Here is a 21,966-nt window from a genome sequence, read left to right as displayed (position 1 = left end):
AGGAAGGCAGACTGATGGCAGGGGCATTTGCCTGCTGTCAGCAGTCACTAGGAGAAAACCAAAAGAAAAATTCCCCCCAGGCTGTGAGCGTGGACGGGTAATGGAGAGATGCCTGTGTTGGGAGGGCCCAGATCCGTCTTCCTAAGAAAACGGGAACACAGTCACCCTAAAGAACATTCTGTGCTCTGGAGCATTGGAGGAAGGCCAAGGACTCTGAGCTGTGGACAGCACGCTGGACTCTGGGTCTTGGGCAGGCCTCTAGAAGCCCGAGGACTCTGGGGACGATGGGCTGTACATGCGAGAGGATAGAGGCCTACCTGGGGGAGGGGACGTTCCTTCCACCTCCTTCTGCAGGAGAGAGGCGTGGATGTCTCTCTGTTGGATGAGGCTGCTGGGCTGGAGGCCATCCTGTCCCCTCCACCCTCCCACCATTTGTGTGTGTATGTGTGTACAAGTGTGTGGGCAAAGGTGTGCCAAGGGGAGCTTTGCAGGTGTGAGCGTATCTGTTAGAGAAAATGCAGGGTGGGTGCATCTGATGGTGACCGTGTGTATGTGTTTGTGTGTGCCCATTCTCTGTGTGTAGTTGTGTGCACGTGTGAGTGAGCCAAAGGAACGACAGGCAGGAATGTGTGTGGGTCTGTGTACACAGACACTGGAAGAGGGAGCTTTGGAGATGAGAGAGGAGCATGTTTCAGGCAGCTGGGTATGTATGTGTGTGGTGGCGGGTGTGGGGCCTCTGGGGAGGGGACTGGGGACTACACTCACAACCAGACAAACTCTTGGAAGAGACTCTAGGGACATGTTTTGATAAAAATGGCATTTTCTCCTAAATTGGCTCAGGCTAGAGCAGCTCTTTCCTTTGCTGGGACGGCACTAGGAGGTCAGGCCTTGTCCTGTCCAGACTCAGCCCCAAGGCCAGTGGGCTAATGGGGCCAAGAGTGGGTGGGATGACATCCACTCCCAACAGGTAGTACTGGGCACAGGTCCTCTGGTCCTGCCGCTATCAGAAAGATCCGAGGTGCCTGCTGTGTGTCCAGTGCCATTTCCCAGCCAAGCTCCACGGAGACCAGGACCTCCTGGCTGGGGAAGGTGTGACGATGTTGAGGACAAGGCCCTCTTCCCTGCTTCAACCAAGCAATGCCTTAAAAAATTTATATATGTATATAGATTATATATGTGCAGTTATACACACACACACACACACACACACACACACACACACACACACATATGTATTTTCCCCCCATCATACTTAATTTTGTTGGAAGAAAGAGTTCCATTGCTCACAAGGAAATATGGGTGAAAACCACTGCTGTAGAGGATCCCATGATGGTCCAGACAGTGTCCTAGCTCTAGGGGGACACTCGGTCTGTTTGGAGAAAGATCTGAGCCTGGCACTGACCACATCCATTGCCTCACTGTGTCTCTCCGATGCTTCTGTGCCTTTGCCCACAGTCACCCACAGCCCCTGGTGTAAGGCCTTGCTGAAGACCCTCTTCCTTCTGGAAGCCCTCTGGTCCTCTCAGACAGAAGCTGTGTTAGCCACCTTCTTCTCCCACGGTGTCCCTCTGTCACCTCATGGTTCCCATCTGCCTTGTCCCAGAGCTATTTCTGGGTCTGTCTTTCTCTTCATCCTTGTTTTGAGCTCCTGCAGGGCCAAGTCTGGCTCTGACTCACCGCAGTGTCCCCAGGACTCAGGTCAGAGGCTGGCGCTGATGAGAGTGCTAAATTGCTATGACGATTTAGCAAGAGGAGAGTCCGTGAGGAGGGACCAGACGTGTGTTCTGTAGGAGTATGTGTCCCCCCACTAAGCCAGGTGCTCCCTGAAGGCAGGAACTGTGTCCAAGTCAGCTTTGTATCTGGGACCTTTGTATTCCAACCTATGGAGGGTTGGAAGGAAGGGAGGGAAAAAAGAGGGAGAAAGGAAAGAAAAACAGTAGAAATGAAGGAAAGGAAGGAAGAAGGGAGGGAGTCAGGGAAGGAGGGAGGAAGGAAGGAAAGAAAGAAAAGATAAGAAAAGAGAGGTAACTGGAAGGAAGGAGGTTTGAAAGGAAGGAAGGAAGAAAGGAATTATGGAAGGAAGGAAGAATGGGTAGAGGGCAGGGAGGATGAGTGGGTAGATGGAAGGCAAGAAGATAAGAATGGATGAATGCATGTGCATGTGTGCATGGGATGGGGAGACCATAATGGGCATTGGTCAGTGAAGCCTTCGGAGATTGAACTTGGGTTGAACTTGGCTGGGAGATAGAGCCCAGAGTGGTTGGGGCCTCAGATGTGCTCTGGAGGACGCATCACTTAGTCCACAAGACAGTGCTCCCCGCATCCAGCAGTTGGCCTTCCAGAGTCATTGACTCAGTTTCCCTTCTGCTGTAGAACGGAACCCTGGCGCCAAGGAGCTGACCAAGGGTCAAGAGAGCCTCTTTCTCAGTCAGTGGTCCCAGAGACGGAAGGACACCTGTGGTAAGGAGGGTGGCAGTGACCCCATGGGCTCTACGTCCGTGGCCCTGCCAGCCAAGAAGCCTGCCTGGCCGGCCAAGAAGAACCTGCTCTGTGAGTTCCTTGGGGCCACCAAGAACCCAAGCAGGCATCTGAAGCTTCGCAGCAAGGTGGAGGTGGACGGGCTGGAGCTGAAACGTAAGCTGACCCTGCCCAGAGGAAATCTGTAGAGGAAGGGATTTCAGAAACCCTCAGATGTCCCTGGAGTGGCTCTGTCATCAAAGGGCTGTCCCATCCATGGGCAAGTTACTGTCTTTCCCTAGTCCCATAAAACGGGGGATATGACTTCCTGTGTCCCCTACAGGGAATACTATTGCTAGAGAAACGCAGTTGACGTTCAGGGGTCACATGGGCATCATCGGTGGTCAGTTGGAATATAGCCTTGACTCAGCCTGTCTTATATCCCCTCAAGTGGCCCAAACCAAAGAACAATCCGTTCTTTGAGATTATTTCTACATTGAGATTATTCATGTGCCGGCTTTCTCTCCCTTGTGCTTCTACAACTGTTTTAGTGTAACTGCCTTTCCCCCCGAAAATGTGCCAATAAGGGGAAACTGACACCCCAGCTCAGACTGTATAAGCCCACAGAGCATATTGTACAAGGAAGAAATCCAGGATCCATGTCCTAAAACAACTCAATCACACCTCATTCATTCAGACTAATTTTGGGTCCCATCATACTGAATTATGTGATATTTTAAAGTATTTTTTAAAAAATGATTCCAACATACATACAACAACCTGCACCAGGTCTTCACTGTTGCCAAGTACACGTCCTCAAGGGGTTGCTTTAATAATTTGATAAGAAAGACTTCCAATGGCATAGCAATTGTTTACACCAAACTGGATTTTTCTAAAGCACTTGAAAGAATGTAGTTTTGTAAGTCGGTGAGATACAGCCCCAGCAATCTGGTTTGTTGGGTCCTCTTGCTAAACTGCCTCCTTACTAGTCAATGACGGAGAGATGCTCCCTGCCAGGCCATGCTGGGATTTTCACCCCTTCCGAATTGGCAAGGTGTGAACTAACGATGTTTTCCTAGAGTTGGAAATTCATCCAAAAGTTGAAGAACCCTCTGGGAGCTTTTAAAAGACCTAACCCCTGAGAACATTAACCCCTCAGGCAGTCATGGGGCGGAGGGCGTCCTGGCCTCTCCCTTCCTCAATCACAGAAACGCTCTGCCTCTCCTGTGACTTACAGTTAACCCGCCTGTGACGGGGGCCGACAAGAACAACCTCGAGTACACAGGGAGTGTGTTCACCCCATGCTTTGCCACCACCTTGACCTCAGCGACCCTGAACCAGCCGCTCTGGCTCAACCTGAACTATCCACTTCTGCCCGTGTTCACGAATCCCTCCACCTTCCCCCAGTACCAGGTGAGTGAGCGGATCCTGGGCCTGGCTCCCCGGTGGCCGTCCACGGAGGAGCCTTGGTTCAGGAAGCCTAATTCACAAAGAGCCATAGACTCATTAGTTAATTTTTTCATCGGGGCCACATCAGACCGACCACCCGGTACACGTGTGCGCACGTGCACGTGCATGTGCGTGTATATTTCTCATTTTCCTTTGTCTGAATTTCAGTTCACTCTGTGCCGTGTCTTCCAGAGCTTGGCTAAGTTTGGGCCTGTGAAGTACTTGGGCTCCCAGGAGAGGATGATAGCATAGTCCTTGTTTCCCACCACCTCCTTTACAGTTGGATGACATGCGTCCTAGGTTACTTGGGACAGTCCCAGTTTAGGTCTTTTGTCCCAGCATAATTATTAATTGCACCCCCTTTCACTCTCAAGTGTTCCGGTGCAGATGACAAATTATGTGGCCATTTTATTTCAACTACAACCCGGCAATCTTAGCTTCTACCGGCTAAGATGGCTTGACACACATTCCTGGTCTTGGGCTCATAGCTAAGAGGGGCCAGACACAATGGGATGGAGAAACACTTGCAGGGTGGGAAATTTTACTCACAGACTTATTTATTCAGGGGAAGTGTAGTTTCTTTAGTTTGTCTGTTTAACTTAATCTCTCTCAAGAGCTGCCACCCACTGGGTAGATAGAAGAAAAAATCAAATAAATGTTCACTCTGGTTTAAACGATAGTCTAAACCAAGAGCTTAAATAGTCCCTTTGGGTCGGCTCGTTTCCTCCAGGAAAGGCACTCAGTGTCTAAGATTTCTCAGTGTTCTGTCTCCTCCGTGGCTCCTTTCCAGAATGGTGTGCAGGTGTATGAAAGGGCCAGGTTCCTGGGAACCTGCTACCCCAGCCTGGCCTGGCCAAGCCCGGAGAGGGCAGAGAGAAGGCAATTCACCTGAAAATCGACTCATCCTGTCTCTGTGCCCCTCCCCCTCCCCCCGATCCTCCGGTCCCACGTGTCACCTCCTCCTTTGCGACAGAGTGGCAAGCCTCACAGCTTAGACATCCTGCGCAGAAGGTGGATCTTCTCTGTCCCACGTACAGCCCCTCTAAGCTGGCGCACCAGGCTCAGCCCCTGATTCTTAAACAGGAACTAAAGTAAAGGAGTTTAGCGTGGTCTCTCTTTTCTTCTGCAAAGTTTTGTTTTCAAGCCTTTTCTCGTTTGCTAAACAGAGCAAGTGGCCACACTCTCCTCACACCCCACCACTGAGGTGAGACGGCATAAGGAAGCACGATCCATGGGAAAATCCAAGTGCGTCCCTCCCGTGTCTATGATACGTTGTCCTGGCAGAGGTCTCGAGAGAAGTGCCCTGTCCACGTCCTCATTGATTCACCGACTCTTTCACTGATGTTCCTCCACCCTTGCTCACTCACTGTGCAGTCGTTTATCACCTAGTCCCTGATGCACTCATTTGTATTTATTTATTTCCTCATTCGTTTAAGTAATTAAAAAAAAAAAAACAAAAAACCTTGCTTCACACTGAGTATAGGCCTTGACTCAGGTGAGGTGATTCCAAGATGACTAGGAAGCTCGGCGCCCAGCACAAGTCAGGGACAAATCCAAAGCCAGCATGGTGTGCCCCCCACCCCTGAGAGAGAAACAACTGCATAATTGTATTTGGTGTAAACCGATTCACTCTCAAATGCACCCACAGGGCTCACCATGGAAAGCTAATTTGCAATGGTCTGTTTTGTACCGAGGAGCTAGTTTCTCTCTGCTACGTGAACTTCTTCTGACTTGACTTTTGGAGTGGGTGAGATTTGGACGTATTTTTCCAGCATGAAGTCCTTTGTCTTTAGAGATGCTGGTGTGTGCATCACAGGGCTGACTCTGAGCTTCCTGGGCCTCTGGGCAGAAGGGCCCTGGCTGGTAGGGCCCCTGGGTCCTGTGCAGCAGTTTAGACACTGAATAGGCCCAGGTGAAGTTGGCTGTACACATGGACACTCCCAGGTGGTCACAAGGGACAGGGTAATTTACCTTCTCCCAGGTCCTCATGGTCTCATAATGCCATCAGGCTTCAAGTCGGCTGATCAAGAGGCCTGATATGATAAAAAGAAAGCAGGTTTTAGAATCGTCAGACTTGGGTTTAAGGGAATTGCGTTGCTTCCAAGCTGTGTGGTCTTGGGCAAGTTAGTCAAATGCTCTGAGCCCTGGTCTCCTCACCTATGAAGTGGCCTCGTAATAATTACAGCAGCGGCAGCAAACACTTGAGTCAGTTGTCAGGTTAAGGGAGTCCATGCATGGGAAAGGGCTTTGTAAAATCTCAAGTATGATGTAGATATTGGTTATGATCACTTTTCAGCCCTGATCTTCCTAGGAAACAGTGTCAGGGAGCTCAGCAGACCTTGAGAAGGCACAGAGGAGAAATGGGGAACAGTCTATCCTAGCCTCTTTTCCTGCTCAGTGTGAAGAATAAAAATGAGGTCCCAAATCCAATTTACTCAGAGCTCCACTGTGGACGGACGCAGAGCTGTGGAAGACTCAGTCCCCAGCACACGGGAGCTCCGGGGGCTCCTGGGCTGCTTGACACAAAGGAACTCTGCTCCCAATTAGGGAGGGAGGGCACGTAGGAAGAGGCCGTGGCCTCAAGCAAAGAGGAATGAATGTGTGTTTACCCTTGCTTGTGATTTTACAGAATTGCAATTTGAACAACTAGAAATCTCCTTCAGGTCATACAGTGTGCCTCGTACTGAAGAATATAGCATCATCTCCTGAAAATCTGCCCCAGGACAGAGCAGGGACAGGCGGGCCATGGATCCTAGGGGTAGCCTCACCTAGGCGGGCGTGAGGAGGACGGCACCCTGGGGGAGTTGGCTGTGGAAAGCAGAGCTAAGCGCTGATGGGGAGGGAGTGAAGCAGAGGAGGGACACTTAGAACACGGCCTTGGAGCCCACTGGGGGCTGGGAACAGGCAGGGCGGCTCCATCCGGCTGACACCTCTGTCCCAGTTCAGGCCACGCCTGGGGTCACAGGCTGGTCGTGGTGGTGAGTGGGGCTGCCCCAGCAGCCGGGCTTGGAGAAAAGGCGAGCAGGTGCACTGGTTTCAGGTGAAGGGGTTGGTGGATGTGGGAAAGGCCCGGCCACGGTCAAGTGCAGGTGCACAGGAGGAGAGAGCAAGGAGGGCCCTGAAAGGATGTGCTCTCTCGGGGACGTGGAGGATGGGCGCTGAGAGAGCTGGGGGCCTTCCCCAGGACCCCACATCAGGGATTCGGAGCCTTTTAGGAGGAGCCCATGGGCTCCGCGGAAGTCGTCAAGGGCAGCATCAGATTGGCACAAGCCGAGCCCAGGGTGGAGGCAGCATCTCGGGGCATGGAATCTTCTGGAAAGACATGCGGTCTGAGGGGGGGGTTGGGGTTTTGAACTGCATCTTAGGGGGTTCTTAGGGGTAACTCTGGATTGGCAGATGGAAGCAGCCTGGGACTGGAGGGGTCATGGGCTGACCCCATCCACAGTGGCAGTTCTGCTGTGTGTGTGTGTGTGTGTGTGTGTGTGTGTGTGTGTGTGTGTACACATGGACACTTAAGGCCACCCCAGACAGAGTTGTGAATAAAGTTTCTACTTCCCGTCGGGCTGAGCTGCCAGGCAGCCTCTTCAAGTGGTGGGAGTAGCAGGGGCCGAGGGTGACAGTGAGAGATGGTGGCAGAATCCTTACTACGTGCTGCACTGTTCTAAGCCCTTTAGATGGAGTAACTCGTCTATCTTCACGTCAGTCTTCATCATCAGGTACAGACACAGGTGTGCGTGTGGGCAGGTAGAGGCACAGAAGCAGACCAAAACTAATACACCCAGGTTCATAGTTGCACATTTGTACACAGAAACACACAGCTGCAGACACAATGGAAGCACACGTGCAGACGCGCTTAAATAAGCATGGAGGCAAGCTGGCACGCACGTGCACACAGACGCACGCGGGTACTTCACGTCTTGGGGCAGGAATGGGGTTTGGGGAAAGGCACTTAGGAAAGGGGTATAGACAGCAACAAAGATAATCTGGCCACCTTCACAGGCTCTGCAGGCTTGAACACCCATAATTTTAGAGACAAGGGAAAAGGGGCTCCGAGAGGTGAAGTGACTTGCCCAAGGTCACACAGACACTAAGGGGCAGATCTGGAATTCAAGAGGCAGGCGGGTTCCTAAAGCTCTTGCCTTAAATATTCACCAAAAAGGCTGTGAATCCTGCTAACCAGGGGCTTCCTGTGTGCTGTGAGGCGTGCTGCTGGCTCGACCTGACTCCAGCTGGACTAGGCAGCTGGTGGGTCTGGCCAGTAGTGTGGTGGGACGGACTTGAACGTGTCTGGAGGTCCAGGCAAGGGAGCTGGAAGCTGAGTTGAGTGGCTGCTGTTCTCTGGCTGGGAGCCCACCGCCCCACAGCACTGAGCCTCCCCCTTCTCTCCCCAGGGCCTGTACCCACAGCAGGCAGCCAGGATGCCCTACCAGCAGACCCTGCAACCCCAGCTGGGGTGTTACTCCCGACAGGTGAGTAGCTGACCTCCTCGCCTCTGTCTCAGCTCTGCAAAGGCCTTCAGGTCAGAAGGATGTCTGTTCCCTTGTCTTTGTCTAGCTGGTCACCAGCCACACTTTCCGGCCCATGCTTGACCCCAGAGTGCAGACAGAAACACCAGCATGCACGTGGACACAAACCAGTGTCCCCAGGTGATAATACCAGCTGGCACTTACAGAGCCCTTACTGTGTGCCAGGCCCTTCTCTAAGGGCCTTACCCGCATTAATTTAACCTTCAGAACTACCCTATAATCTACCTTATAGATTAGAGATGAGGAAACTGAGAGAGATTAAATAATTTGTCCAAAGTTATAAAGTTAACACATAAGTTAGCTTTTACTGTGGCAACAAATGGCCTCAATGTCTCAGAGGCTTCAGCAATAAAATATTTATTTTTTTACCCACGGGTCCGCAGGCTGGCTGAGCAGTACTGGGATTGGGTTCAGGCCTGTTTCACGTGTCCCCCTTTTGGGCCTGTGCTGAAGATACAGTCACTTTTGCTCCTGCCATGCTGGATGGCGGAAGGGCTGAGAAGAAACACCCAATGTGTCTGAGGGGCTCAGCTCAGAGCTGGGACATGGTAATGTACACCTGCCTTCCACGGGCCAAAGCAAATCACATGGCCTGCCCAGCATCAGTGGGGCTGGGAGTCATATCCCTTCCATGTCAGTTTGTCAGCTAAAATACCAGACACCTAGCTAAATTTAAATTTCAGATAAATGGTGAATAATGTTTTAGCAGAGCTATGTCCCAAATACTTCATGGACCATACTTATACTAAAAAAAAGAAAAACTTGCTGTTTTTCTGAAATTCAGATTTAACTGGGTGTTATATATTTTTGTTAGCTGAATCTGCACCCTCTACTCCCATGGATAGGCCGGGGGTCAATATCTACCTGACAGTAACACAATGGCAGATTGGGGGTTGACCTTGAGCCGCCTGGCTTCAGGGTCCACGTTCCCAATAACTGTGCCTTACTGCCTCATGTATACAGACACACAAAAATACGGTATCGAAATAAAGCAGCAGAGACAAAAATACAGACACAAACAAAGATGCAGTTATAGACATGCATGCCAAGCTGCATGCGTGTGGGCCCACGCACACACACGCAAAACACAAAACAACACTTCCAGAGGCTTTGAGGATCTAGGGGCAGGGATGGGGGCGTGAGGAAAGGAGCTGAGGACCGGCTACATTCTCAGGCTGGCCTTGCAACCCCACAATCAGGTGGACAGATCAAACCCACACTCAAACCCACAGACTCCTCCACCTCTCCTCCCTCCCCGGGGAGCCCTACCCTTTCTCTGCAAACTGCATCTCTGACCTCTGAAGGATGTTAGAATGTTCCAGAAGGTAGAGAAGGGCCCGTAAGTGTACGTTACTTTCTTACGTGGGCCAGGACTGCTCTTTCAGCAGTAGGAGTTTTTGCGTCCTGCGATGAGGTTGAGATGAGGCAGTCAGGCTCACAGAATCTCAGTCTCATCCCCTCCACCCCACGAGCAGTGATCCCATCCACCTAGCTCCAAAGTGAATGCTTTTCGACAAAGTTATGTAAATGCATATATTTGAAGCAGTGATATAAAAACCTGGTACACAATTTTTAAAATCTTAGAGGCAATCACTGTGATCGGTTTCTTAGGTATCCTTCCAGTGATATCTATTTATACGAGCGTTTTTATACAGATGTGGCACTCTGGGCACACTGCTCTGTCATTGCTTTTGTCAGCAAAGAGGATTTCTTGGAGATGGTTCCAGAGCCCTATACCCAGCTCTGTTTTATGTGTTTTATCAGTGACATGTAGTTAGGATACAGTTTTGCATAAAGCTTGCATAAGCTCTAGGACCCGTATCTTCTCTTTCATGTCAGTTTCCTCCCAGGTGCAGGACTGTCCCCTCACTGTGAAAACCAGGGGGTTTCTTTTTCTGCCACGCTGACCCTCTGGTGTCTGTCTTGGGAGGTGCCTTCCTGGGGTCTCTCTGTGAGCCCTTGGCACTTTCTGACCTTCAGCTCACCCTCTTGGGGATTTGGTGCCCATGTCCAGTGTCACCAGATCCTACCTGTCCACTGGGGGAAAGATGGGGAGGGCCAGGAGGGAGGGGCTCAGGCTTCCAGAGGGAGCAGGCATAGCGGTGCAGTCCAGGGCTGTGGGCTCTGGGCTTGCCACACTGGGGATTCCAACAAAACTCAGACGCTTGGAACACTTACTGAGCAAGTTGCTTAACTTCTCTGAACCTGTTTCCTCATCTCTAGAATGGGGATCCTAATGGTCCTACCTCACAGGGCTGTTTGGACTTTAAATGAGAGAATCCACATGAAGGGCCTGGCACACCCTTGTTATCACTTAATAAGCGCTAACCTTTGTCATCTTTTTAAATCAGATAAGGGTGTGCAGGGTGAGAAAGGGCAGTCAGTACGCCCAACCCCTGAGCAGCTTGGACTACAGACTTGCTATTAAAGTGGAAATCCAGAAATTTCCCGAGTTTTGACCAAAACACACAGGAGGATGGATGTCAGCTCCACACAAGACATTTGGAGCTGTCACTAGTGGAATACAGTGCTCGTGATGTAATGAGCTCCCTGTCATTTTAGATATTCAAGCTGACACTTAGCAGTCTCTTCTTTCCTCCCTCCTCCTCTCTCTCCCTCTTTCTTGCACTTATCCATTTAACATATATTTATCGAGCAGCTACTGTGTGACAGGCACCGTCTCAGGGCCAAGGATAAATCAGTAAATAAGACAGGTGGGCTTCCTGCCTCATCAGGGGCAACATAGGATGAGCCCTGCTTCTTGGTGGGGGTCTGATCCAGGTGGTCTCAAACCCAACGAGTTCCTACTTTTCTTAGGGTTTGAGCTCAATTGCAGTGCCCCCATTTGGCCTTTCTCCTCACTCACACCGCCCAGTACCATGACCACCAGCCACGTTTGGCTATTTACATTGAAATCAAAACGAAGTAAAATTTGAAATTCAGTCCCACTAGCCGCGTTTCAAGCGCTCAATAGCACACTGTGTCTGGTGGCTACCATATTGGGTGGTACAGACCCAGAAGATCTCCATCACCCGTCACAGGAATTTCCACTGGGCAGAGCTGTCTTGGACTTGGGGTCTGTTGAGGTCCTGAGCTAGAAGCCAGGGATGTATACATCCCAACAGCCTTTACTGAGATGGTACAAGACTTAAAAATGAACCAGGGGCTTTTGAGATGGTTATTGGCTGAGGGTAAGGCAGGGGACAGAGAAGAGAATGGAAATAATGGAAATAATATTCCTTTGCTATTTATTATGTGCCAGTCTCTCTACTTATTTCAGCTGACTCAGTCCCCATACAATGGAGGTAGCATTTGCCCATTTTATGGATAAGGAAACTGAGACACAGATAAATTAAATAACTTACCAGTCTCACATATAGAAGCTGAGCCCTGTGCCTCTTCCCCGTCCAACACATTGCCTTCTATGCACCCCACAGTGACTGAGGGGCACAGGGGCTGAGGGGTGGGGCCTCGGGTTAGGGTCAGGGCTGGGGGACTGTGATGTTTAGTGGCAGCGGGCTCTGCTGGACCTCTGTCCTCTCCTCCAGCCCCTGTCTCCTCTCTGCCATGCAGGTGATGCCGTACAACAACCCACAGCAGACGGGACAGCAGAGTTTCCACTCTTCCTACAACCCCCTGCTGAGCTACATCCCCTTCGTCCAGTCCAGCTATCCGTACCCTCAGAGGACACCTCAGAAGCTGGCCAGAAATCCCCGAGACCCTTCCCCCATGGCAGGAGATGGACTGCAGTACCCCTTCCCCGCGTATGGGTGAGTCCTCAGCCCACACTGGAAATTCACCTCGTATCCCGAAAGCTGCTGGAGAGGAGAGGTGGGCGCGCTGGGCCTCACTGCTGCTCTCTTGGTACATATGTTCCTTGGCTGTGGGGAGGGCAGACCCTGTGCCTTGCGGGTCCTGGGTGGAGCTGATGTGGAGGTGAGCCTGATCTGGGCCTGGGGGAGGGCCCTTTGGCAGGCCCAGTCGGGGCTGGGGTCCTCAGCTTGGTGCGGAAATACAGCTGCATGGCCAGTAGGGGATGAGCGCACCACCCATAGCAGGTGACAGGTAGTGGAGCGGGACGCATACGCCTTTCCCCACCTGCCTGGTTTCCAGCAGGCCACGGCCAGGTAATCTTACAGCTCTTTCCCCCACTTACTGCCTCCTGAGCTCCTTGCCAGGCTAATCCCTCCAACAGCCCAGTGAGTTCGCAACCGGCCCTGCTGAAGGGCCTCTCACTGCGTATCAGGCTGCTTACACTTTTCCCCCAAAATACCCCAAACAGCAGAGGAGAGGAGCTTAGCAGCCAACAGCCAACACAGACTCAACGTTTTAGCTGACAGTTCCATACAAACTTTTCATGCCTGTCAGTAAGGAATTGGTGTTTGTTGTTTTAATGTAACAACGCGCAGCTGCTCATTCCCACCCACCAAACCTTCACTGCTGATGCTCTGCAAGGCGGGTGGTGCCGGGTCAGCCCTGAGAATCCAGGTGTCCCAGGCGCATCCCGGGGAACGTGTGCTCCAGCTTGAGAACCTCCCTTTACAGGATTAGGACCAAACTCCCCAATCTGACATAGATTCCCTTCCTCCCCATCACAGCCCCCTCACTGTAGTGTCAGCCGGGTGTCCTGGACTCGGACCCTTTCAATCAGTGTTTCCCATGAATGTCCTGATAGAGGGATAAATGCTGGAAAGAGGTTTCCATAGTCAGATCTGTTTGGGAAAAGAAAGGTAGAAACAAAGATAAACAGATTTCTTAACTGTTGGAATTTGCAGATTATTTCATTTACTAGGGTTCATGGAGAACATTCAAGAAGCTGGTCGATAGTGTCATTTGAATATAAAACCCATGACCCCTTATTTCTTTTTTTCTCTTTTTCTTTCCCTTCCTCCCTCCCTCCCTCCCTCCCTCCCTTCTTTCCTTCCTTCCTTCCCTCCCTCCCTCCCTTTCTTCTTTCCTTCCTTCCTTCCCTCCCTCCCTCCCTTCCTCCCTCCCTCCCTCCTTCCTCTCCTTTTTCCCCTTTTCTTGTAGAGCATATCATGGTGTGTTCCGCCAATGCAGCCTGGAAAGCGCTGTGTCAGTTCACATAGTTACGGTGAATTTAGCCTGTGGGGGCACTGTCCATGAATAGGACATGGTTCATCCCTTCAGAGATGAGAGTGGATGAGAGGGGACACAATGATGTTAATGCCGTGACAAAGTGAAGGCCATCCAAGTGTCCCAAGGACAGAGGGAGGATCCCTGCTGGGTGCACAATGAGAGCTGCAGGATGGGGAGGGTCCAGTGAGCAGCGACTGGGGGAATTAGGCCCTCAGGTGGGAAGGTGTGTGGTGGGCTTGAGGCCTGCAGAATAAGGGCATCTGGTTGAGGTATTAGATTTATCCCTGAACAAGGTGGAAAATAGGAAAAGGGAGGCTGGACTTGGATTATTAAAGGCTCTGATTGGTAGGCCTGGGGACTCAATGCGGATTTGTGAACGTTGCAGTGAATTGATGGGCCGGAGGGGAGAGAAACAGGAGGGAGGAGAGGGCGTAGTCTGGAGGTGACTGCAGGGTCTGTAAGAGAGGTTCTCACCTCCCCGGAGGTGAGAGTAGATGAGACTGCAGAGGGAAGACAGCCTACCTGCAGGCCAGCAGACGTGCCCCTTGCACGCTGTGACTCTGGGCTCCAGGGAAGAGAGAGTTACTGCAGAAGCCAGAGCCTGCTGTCCTTGGGAGGCAGTGTGGTCCCAAGTTCTCACCACTCAGCGGTCAGGGAAGCACTGATTGGGAACAGTGAGAGCCGAGGGTTGGGACCTGGTCTCTGGCTGTCTTCAGAGGGGCAGGAGAGGAAAAGGAGTGAGCAGGAGACTGAGGAAGGAGCAGCCTTAGAAGTGGGAGAGAGCCTGCAGCCAGCTGGGGACACCGTGGGCGAAGGAGGAGAGTGACGGGGAGTAGCGGCAGTCAGCGCAGTGGAATGGTGGCCTGAGAGGGTGGAAAGACCGGGTAAGTGAGGTCGGAAAAACGAGGCGAGGAGTGCAGGTCTGTGTCCCCCAAAGGGACGATTCGTTCATTCAAAAAATGTTTGTTGCATCTTCTGTGTGCCCGGCACTGCTCTCGGCACTGGTTACTGGAGTGAACAAGACAAAGTGTTTACTTCCGTCATTCCAGGAGGGGAACTAGACAATACGGAAGTAAAGAAGCATCATACGCGTCAGGTGCAAGGGATAAGCGGGGAGGGAGTAAGGGACCTCTCTGCAGCTGAGATCTGAATAAAACGAGAGGATGAGCCGTGTGTATATATGGGTGATGAGCAGTCTGGGCAGAAAGAATTGGAAGTGCAGTGGCCGCGAGGTGGGAAATGTAGCTGGGGCACGATGAGTGGAGGAGGGAGAGCGGGCAGAATTGAAATCAGAGAGGTGGCAGGGCCTGGGAGGCGAGGGAAGGAAGAGCAGCGAGAGGCCATGAATGTCCTAATTCTCCGTGTAAGGAAGATGGTGTTGATCGACATACGAAGAGTGGGCTGGCTGGTGAGAGCTGATGGAGGGGACCAGGATGGGAGCCTTTTTAGCCAGCCAAGCAAGAGGTGCTGGTGGCGTAGACTAGGGCAGTGACCATGGGGAGGAGGTAAGAGAAAAGATGTGGAGCATTTATTTGCTTGGTAGAATTGATGGGAATTGACAATGGCTGGACGTGGAATGAGGAAAAGAGGGGAGTCAAGCGTGATTCCTAGGTTTTGGACTTGAGTGTCCAGAGGATTGGCAGTGCCAAAATTCTAGGGTCCAGATGACGATAACAAGGCTCTGTTGATCAGGAGTTTGGTTTTGCATATGTGAAATTTGAGACGCCTGTTAGACACTTGCGTGGAGCAGTTGATAGGCAGGTGGATGTCTGAGTCTGGGGCTCAGGGGAGAAGTGGTGGCTGATAATATAAATTGGGGAGTCATTAGCATATAAATGCTATTTAAAGGCGTGGGATGGGATGAGATCGCCCGGGAGCACATGTACATAGATCTCCAACATGGGTCTCCAGCATGTAGAGGGGTTGGGGAGATGGGGAGGCACCAGCAAAGGATCTAAAGGGTGTGAGGAAAAGCAGGAGAGTGTGGAGTCAGGGAGCCAGGAGAAGAGAGGGAGGATGACGGTATGGCAAGAAAACCTGGGCACTGTAGGATGGAATGTAGGCAGCACTGGGCACAGGGGTGGAGTTGAGGTTTACCAGCTGTGCTGGATGGAACAAGGTCCAGGAGAGGCTGCCTGGGTCAGGGAGGGGTACAAGGGCGTAGGTGGAGAGTTTAGTCTGGGAGACCAGGGGCCTCAGTGCTTCCTCTGGGTCAGGAACCAAGAGACTAAACTGTATGAGGTGGGAGAGGAAGGAGTCGGTGGCCTCCGTGTTCTCAGGAAAGGAGGAGGGGCCCCTTCCTGCCCTCTGCCAAGTCCGTTTGCATACATCCATCAGGGCAGGATAACAATACCATGTATCTTCCAAAGAACAATAAGTCTGAGAGTTAAAAAGAACACAAATGATAATTACACTGGAATTATTACTGGACATGTAGAAACTGTCCCAGGCAAACCAGGACCGTTCACCATGCTCGTGAGGCAGGTTAAGCCCCTCTTCTTCCTCCAGGAAGCCTTCCTGGATAACTATAGTCCACATGGATTACCTCTCTTCCTGGCCCTCTAGTTTACATCCTGTCTAGACCATGCCCTTGGCAGTTGATCTGATCAGAATTTCTCCTCATGAAGGGCTCAGATGTGTGGGGTGTGGCAATCAGATACAAGGTGTGTCATGAGTAATTTGTAACCGGTAATTATTAAATACCCGAGTATGGGTTACAGCCTTTATTTTATAAATCAGAGTAGAATTCAGAGTGTCCTTATGATAACATCACTTTTAATCGTTTCTTTTCCAATATGATTTTTGAAAAAGAGAAAAAGAGGTGGGGTTACCACAGACATTAATTGCTTATCGGGCACCTACCTGGTGCCAGGTCCTGGCCTGAGTGCTGAGTGTCAAATGGTGAACAGTCCAGACAGTGTCCCTGCTCTCATGAAATTTATTTTTGTGAGAAGGGACTCAAACAACCCAAAGCCTCGCTTGTCCCTGGCTGCTCACAGCGAGCAACAGATACACATACCAGCTGAGGCATTACAAATTAATGCACTGGTTTGTTCCCATCGCTTCTTCCCCTCCCCCCCGTTTTTGTTTCATCAATTCATGGGAGGGCGCCACGAATGTGAGCATCTTCTGTAATATGCTTCCGCCCAGGTGAAAAGTGACTGAGAATCCCTGGATTAGACTATATCTAGCTATCTGCTCTGCCGCAATTTGTCTTGAGCTCTGTTCCATTCATTCAGAGTATCCTAGCAGATGGGGAAAGAAATTGCAGTAGGATCCCAAGTGTGAGTAAATGATTCCATCTGGAGAGGTTGGGGAAGGCTGCACAGAGGAGACGGCTTTTGAACTCTCTTTTGAAGTATGAATTAGCAGTGTGCCAGGGAGAAAAAGCAGATGGGTGTGTTTTCCTGCTCTCGGAGGGTGAGGCCCAAGTCTTCTCGGCACTTCCTTCCCTGAGGGTCTAGCAGAGTCCCAGGCAGTCAGGGATGCCTCAGTGCTTACTTGCCAGATTGGTGTGAAATGCAGGGTCTGATCTAGCTTGGTGCTGAGAAGGGGATCAGGAACCCTGGGATTGTCCGGACTCTTGAGATCTCACCCTAGGACGTGGCCATGAGTTCTCTGATGTTGTGGAATTTCCTGAGGGACACACAGGGTCCTCTAAGGCAGGTAGAGGGGCTACAGGCCCACAGGTAAGGTGCTTAGATCCAGACAGGCTCCTTAGTCTTTGGTCTTGGATATGGAGAGAGCATAGGCTGGGTGGAAATAGCCCCTACAGGCTGCCAGGGCCTTCCTGACCTAAGGAAGTGGCAGAAGAAACTCTTTATTGTCCTCCAGTTGTATCATTTCAATATTTTATTTTCCCAGAGCCAAAACTTTTTACATTATTGCTAAAGCTTTCAGCTTCCAAGCCTGTCATGATCTTCCCAGTCTTTGACAGCCCCAAAATTAATATACTACTTTCCCTAATATCTCTGCCGACATCAGGAGTTCTATCACAACGTCATTTTCTTTCTCCTCCAGGTTCGGCTCGACATCCGGTGGGCCCCTGATGAACAGCCCCTATTTTCCCTCTAGTGGGAATGGCATACATTTTTAGATCTCCTTCTCATCTCCCTCCTCCTACCTTAGCCCTTGGAGCAGGGCTAAGGGCTCTGGAATTCTGGATTCTGCAGCAGCTTGGTATGAAGTTTGGAAAGCCAAGGTTCCGACCAGGTCACAGACAGAAAACAGCAAGGCCAGGCGCATCCATGGACCAACACTCACACACACACACACACACTCACACACACACACACACACACACACACACAGCTAGCCTTCACACACAGCACAGACTGCACACACACCCCTCAGATTCATACTCACTTGCTCGTCCACATATGCATCTGTATTTAGCTAGCATGAGTGATTTTTGTTTTTGCTGTTGTTGGTAAAATAGACGTAAGACACTTAATTTAGAAAGTTTGTATTTTCTGATAAAAGTATGAGCTGCTTGAAATGAAGTGTGCCTGTTACTTTCTGTAATGTTCTGCGTGATCTTCACTGCTCCTTTTTCCCCCATGAGGCTCAAAGTTTACTGAGGACATGAAGAGACACCACGGGCTACAGTCCTCCAAGTGCTGCTCTGTAAATAAGGGATCCCAGGGGTTATACACTTGAGGGCTGATCTCTTCTACTCTGTGATCCACTCACTTCTCAATAGCCCAGTTTATGCATCTCTGGAATTGATGTAAAGGAAGTGCATCCTGCTCTGCCCTATCCAGGTGGCGGTTACAGAAACAGTCTCTCTTGGACATGAGACGGGAAAAAGTGACCTGAAAATCAATTCTAAAAATAATCCTGAATGTGATAGACTATAGCCAGTCATTGTAGATCAATGCCAAGCTAGAGGTCAATCTCAGAACTGCCCCCAATGGCACTGTCCCTGGATCATTCTCAATCAGCTTTTATCAGTGACTTTAATGAGGACATTGAGAGCATCTTGATCACATTAATGGAGGACACAAATCTGGGAAGAGGAGATGGCCTGAGTCAGTGATACACAAATACCGTAATTCTCCTACACCCATGGCAGGCATCATTAAGCAGCTGATCCCCTGAGCCTGGACAAAGTCACAGAATCATTCTCCCTATGGTGGTCCCGGCAGCCATCACTGATCAGGGACAGTCTATGAAATGAAACTCACGTGCAATCCTCTGGCAAACAATCATAAGATGAAATTAAACAGAGGTTTAATGTAAGGACCTCCTCTTGGGTCTAAAAAATGAGCCATGCACATACAGATGGACCAACACTGTCAGTTCTAAGTTGCTGTATTACCAGTCCTGTTACTCACATGGAAGCTCGGGCCCACCCTGGCTGAGGCCAGTGACGGCTAGGTCTGGGGAACGTTAGCAGCCCCGTCCTGATTGCAGTGAGAGGCTAGGGCTCTGTACGTCACCAGTGTCTTGGGATGAGCTCAAGTCCAGGGCTCACGAGAGCATTTCTCTTGCCTTCACAGTGTGACACAATTGGCCTTTCTTCCTGGGTCCCTGGAAACCAGTTTCTCTCCCAAGTTCTCTTAGGACTTATGCCTTCTCCTTTCTCCATCGTCTAAGATTTCCCCCTGAGTTCTTCAGCCCCTTCCCCCAAGGCTCACCCCACTTCTAGCACATCGTGTTTCTTGTTGATATCCTCGGTTAACAGCCTAGACTCTCCACTGACTGAGAGACACTGGTTAGAAGTTCTCACCAATGCAGGAGCTCTTTTGTTCCCCAAAGGGTTTCCTCACATTGTACCTCTAGGTATTAACCCAGGCTGGGCCATAGTGAACCACCCTCTCTGGATCTCAGAGTGCTTGGGGGCAGGAGAGAATAAGGGAGTTGCCCTTGGCCAGACAAGGGATCTTAGCCACTTTCCAGCTCTGATGTTGGGCAGAGAATTTAACCTCTCTGAACCTCAGTTCTACTAATGGTAATGTTAATAGTTCTGAGGATTAAAGGATAATGTAGTCTTAATAGAGGCTTAATGTGTACTTCATGTACACTTGTGGTTTCAAGATGGTGAAGATGTTTCTGTCCCTTTTCTCTTGAAATTTACCCCCAAGTAAGAAGGAGAGTAAAAACATCTATACGGGGCTTCCCTGGTGGCGCAGTGGTTGAGAGTCCGCCTGCCGATGCAGGGGACGCGGGTTCGTGTCCCGGTCCGGGAAGATCCAACACGCCGCGGAGCGGCTGGGCCCGTGAGCCATGGCTGCTGAGCCTGCGCGTCCGGAGCCTGTGCTCCGCAATGGGAGAGGCCACAACAGTGAGAGGCCCGCGTACAGCCAAAAAAAAACAAAAACAAAACATCTATACGAACTCCATTCTCAATGAAATTAGGAGAAGCCAGCAATTTCATCTGCTACATAAAAGGGCAGAAGTGTGGTGGAGGAATGGTAACGCCTTAGCAGAGGAGGGGAAGATCACGTTGAAATGTCTGCCAATCAACAAGAAGCAAACCATTTTCCCCTGCAGAGCCTGAAGTTCTCAGGGGGTGCTGGATGCTGAGGATGGAAGATGGGACTGAAGCGAGATGAAAGCAAGGGGCTGTTATGAGAAGTAGCTCCTATCCTGGCCCCACAAAGCCAGGGGCCACAGACAGTTCTATAGGAGATAGGAGGTACTTTCTCTGGAGAAACATACAGACCATGCATAAGGATTGTGGAGATGAGGGTACTGATGGAAAATGGGCATTAAGTGAAATACACATCCACACCCAAGGCCAGCAGCTAGACTTTACACAAGAGGCAGGAATTTGGAGGGTTCGCTGAAGAAAATGAGACGCCCCAAAGGCACTTGGAGGTACCAATGAAAATTACCCTACGATTATGCCCTTTCACAAAGAGCTTCCAATCAACTTTTAAAGACTTAATGTTTAATGGAAATGGACAATCTCCAACAAGAAAGACACAGATCAAAACAGAGGTAAGGGAGTTCGATGGTTGCCTAATGGTTAGGATTCTGGACTTTCACTGCTGTGGCCTGGGTTCAGTCCCTGGCCAGGGAACTGAGATCCTGCAAAGCCCCGCAGCGTGGCCAAAAAACAAAAACAGAAAACAAACGTTAAAAAGAACTAAAAAGAGCGTAACATTCTCAGGGAGCTAAGAGAAGCCACTTTATTTTAAAAATAAGACAATATGCCTTATGATTATTTTTAAAAATCAGAACAGAAAAGTGCTTTTGAAATTAAACAGTGATAGCTGATTTAGTTTTTTTCAGTGGAAAGGGTTGGAAGCTAACATCAAAGAGATCTTCTAGAAAGGAGAATTTTAAAAAGACACAGAGATGGATTATAGGAGATAAAAGGTAAGAAAATGAGAAGCTCAGTCCAGGAGGCCAAATATCTGGCTAATAGGAGTTCTATGCAGAACAGTGAAAAGAGAGGGGAGGGAAGTATCAATAGAAAAACGTAAGAAAATTCCCCAGATTGAGTGGTCCAGACCAGTGCTCAGAGAAATGAATGAAAAAGATCTCCATCAAGGCATATCATTATGAAATTACAGCGTATCAGGGATAAAGGCAAGATTCTAAGGTTTTCAGAAAATCCCACTCAGATACAAGTGTTCATGAATGAGAATGGCATTAGATTTCTCAACAGTAACATTGGAACCTAGAAGATCCTGGGACAAAGCTGTCACAGCTTTGAGTGGAAATGGCTTTTAATGGAAAATTCAAAAACTAAACTCTTATCTGTGAAGGTAGAATGAAGATGTTTTCAGATGTGCAGAGTCTCAAAAAATTTGCCTCCTTTCTCAGGAAGCTCTGTGCCCCATGAAGACAAGAGGGTGAACCAAGACAGAAGACATGGAATATAGAAAATAGATATCATCAGTTGGGGGGAGGCCGAGGAAACTCTTGGGGTGATGAGAAAAGATCTTAGCTCAAGAACCATGAAGCAAAGCCTGAAAAGCCACGACCACCACGAGCCCAGAATAAAGCAGGAATTTGGAGACCTCAGATAGGAGGTGTCTGGGGGCGGGGGGTGGGGAGCGGCTAAAGAAAAAGAAAATGATAGATTATTCTGACAGAGTTGACTGTGTGGAAAACTGTGTTGAGAAGTGTTTTATAGTGGTTGGTGGGGGAGGGAAGATTTAGCTATAAATTCAAATAAGAAATGAAACAATTGTTATTAACTTGGCAGTGAACAATATTTATGTGATCATAATAGTAAAAAGCCTAAATATGGATTTGAATAGAGCTAAAATCCTTTTATCATAATAGAAAATCCGTAGGTGAAATCCCAAATGGATGGTTTGAGAGAGAGCAGAATTCCCATAATTATCTGGAATTCTGGAGGTTAATCCCAGAGTAAAAGGGCCAAGAAAGTTGAAAGAGTTATCGATGAGAAGCAAGGTTGGTGTGTGAGGGATGGAGGTGTGGGGTTCGCTGCCTTGTTTATGACTCTTTTAGCACT

At 49.9% G+C, this 21,966-nt stretch overlaps 1 protein-coding gene across 1 annotated transcript in view; it reads left to right on the top strand.

The window, feature by feature from the left end:
* The window catches only part of C1H1orf94 (chromosome 1 C1orf94 homolog), a 36,806-nt gene extending 18,950 nt beyond the window's left edge, over positions 1-17,856 (top strand). The window contains exons 3-7 of the mRNA XM_073790876.1: positions 2,374-2,634; positions 3,695-3,870; positions 8,298-8,375; positions 12,006-12,202; positions 17,553-17,856. Coding sequence (XP_073646977.1) covers positions 2,374-2,634; positions 3,695-3,870; positions 8,298-8,375; positions 12,006-12,202; positions 17,553-17,628 — 788 coding nt within the window. The 3' untranslated portion in view covers positions 17,629-17,856. The remainder of the gene's footprint in view (positions 1-2,373; positions 2,635-3,694; positions 3,871-8,297; positions 8,376-12,005; positions 12,203-17,552) is intronic.
* Positions 17,857-21,966: the final 4,110 nt, after the last annotated feature.

The sequence above is a fragment of the Tursiops truncatus genome, chromosome 1 (assembly GCF_011762595.2).
Source record: "Tursiops truncatus isolate mTurTru1 chromosome 1, mTurTru1.mat.Y, whole genome shotgun sequence".
In the NCBI taxonomy this organism is placed as follows: domain Eukaryota; kingdom Metazoa; phylum Chordata; class Mammalia; order Artiodactyla; family Delphinidae; genus Tursiops; species Tursiops truncatus.
Note: the sequence above shows the minus strand (reverse complement) of the source record. Positions and strands in the feature narration are given on the sequence as shown.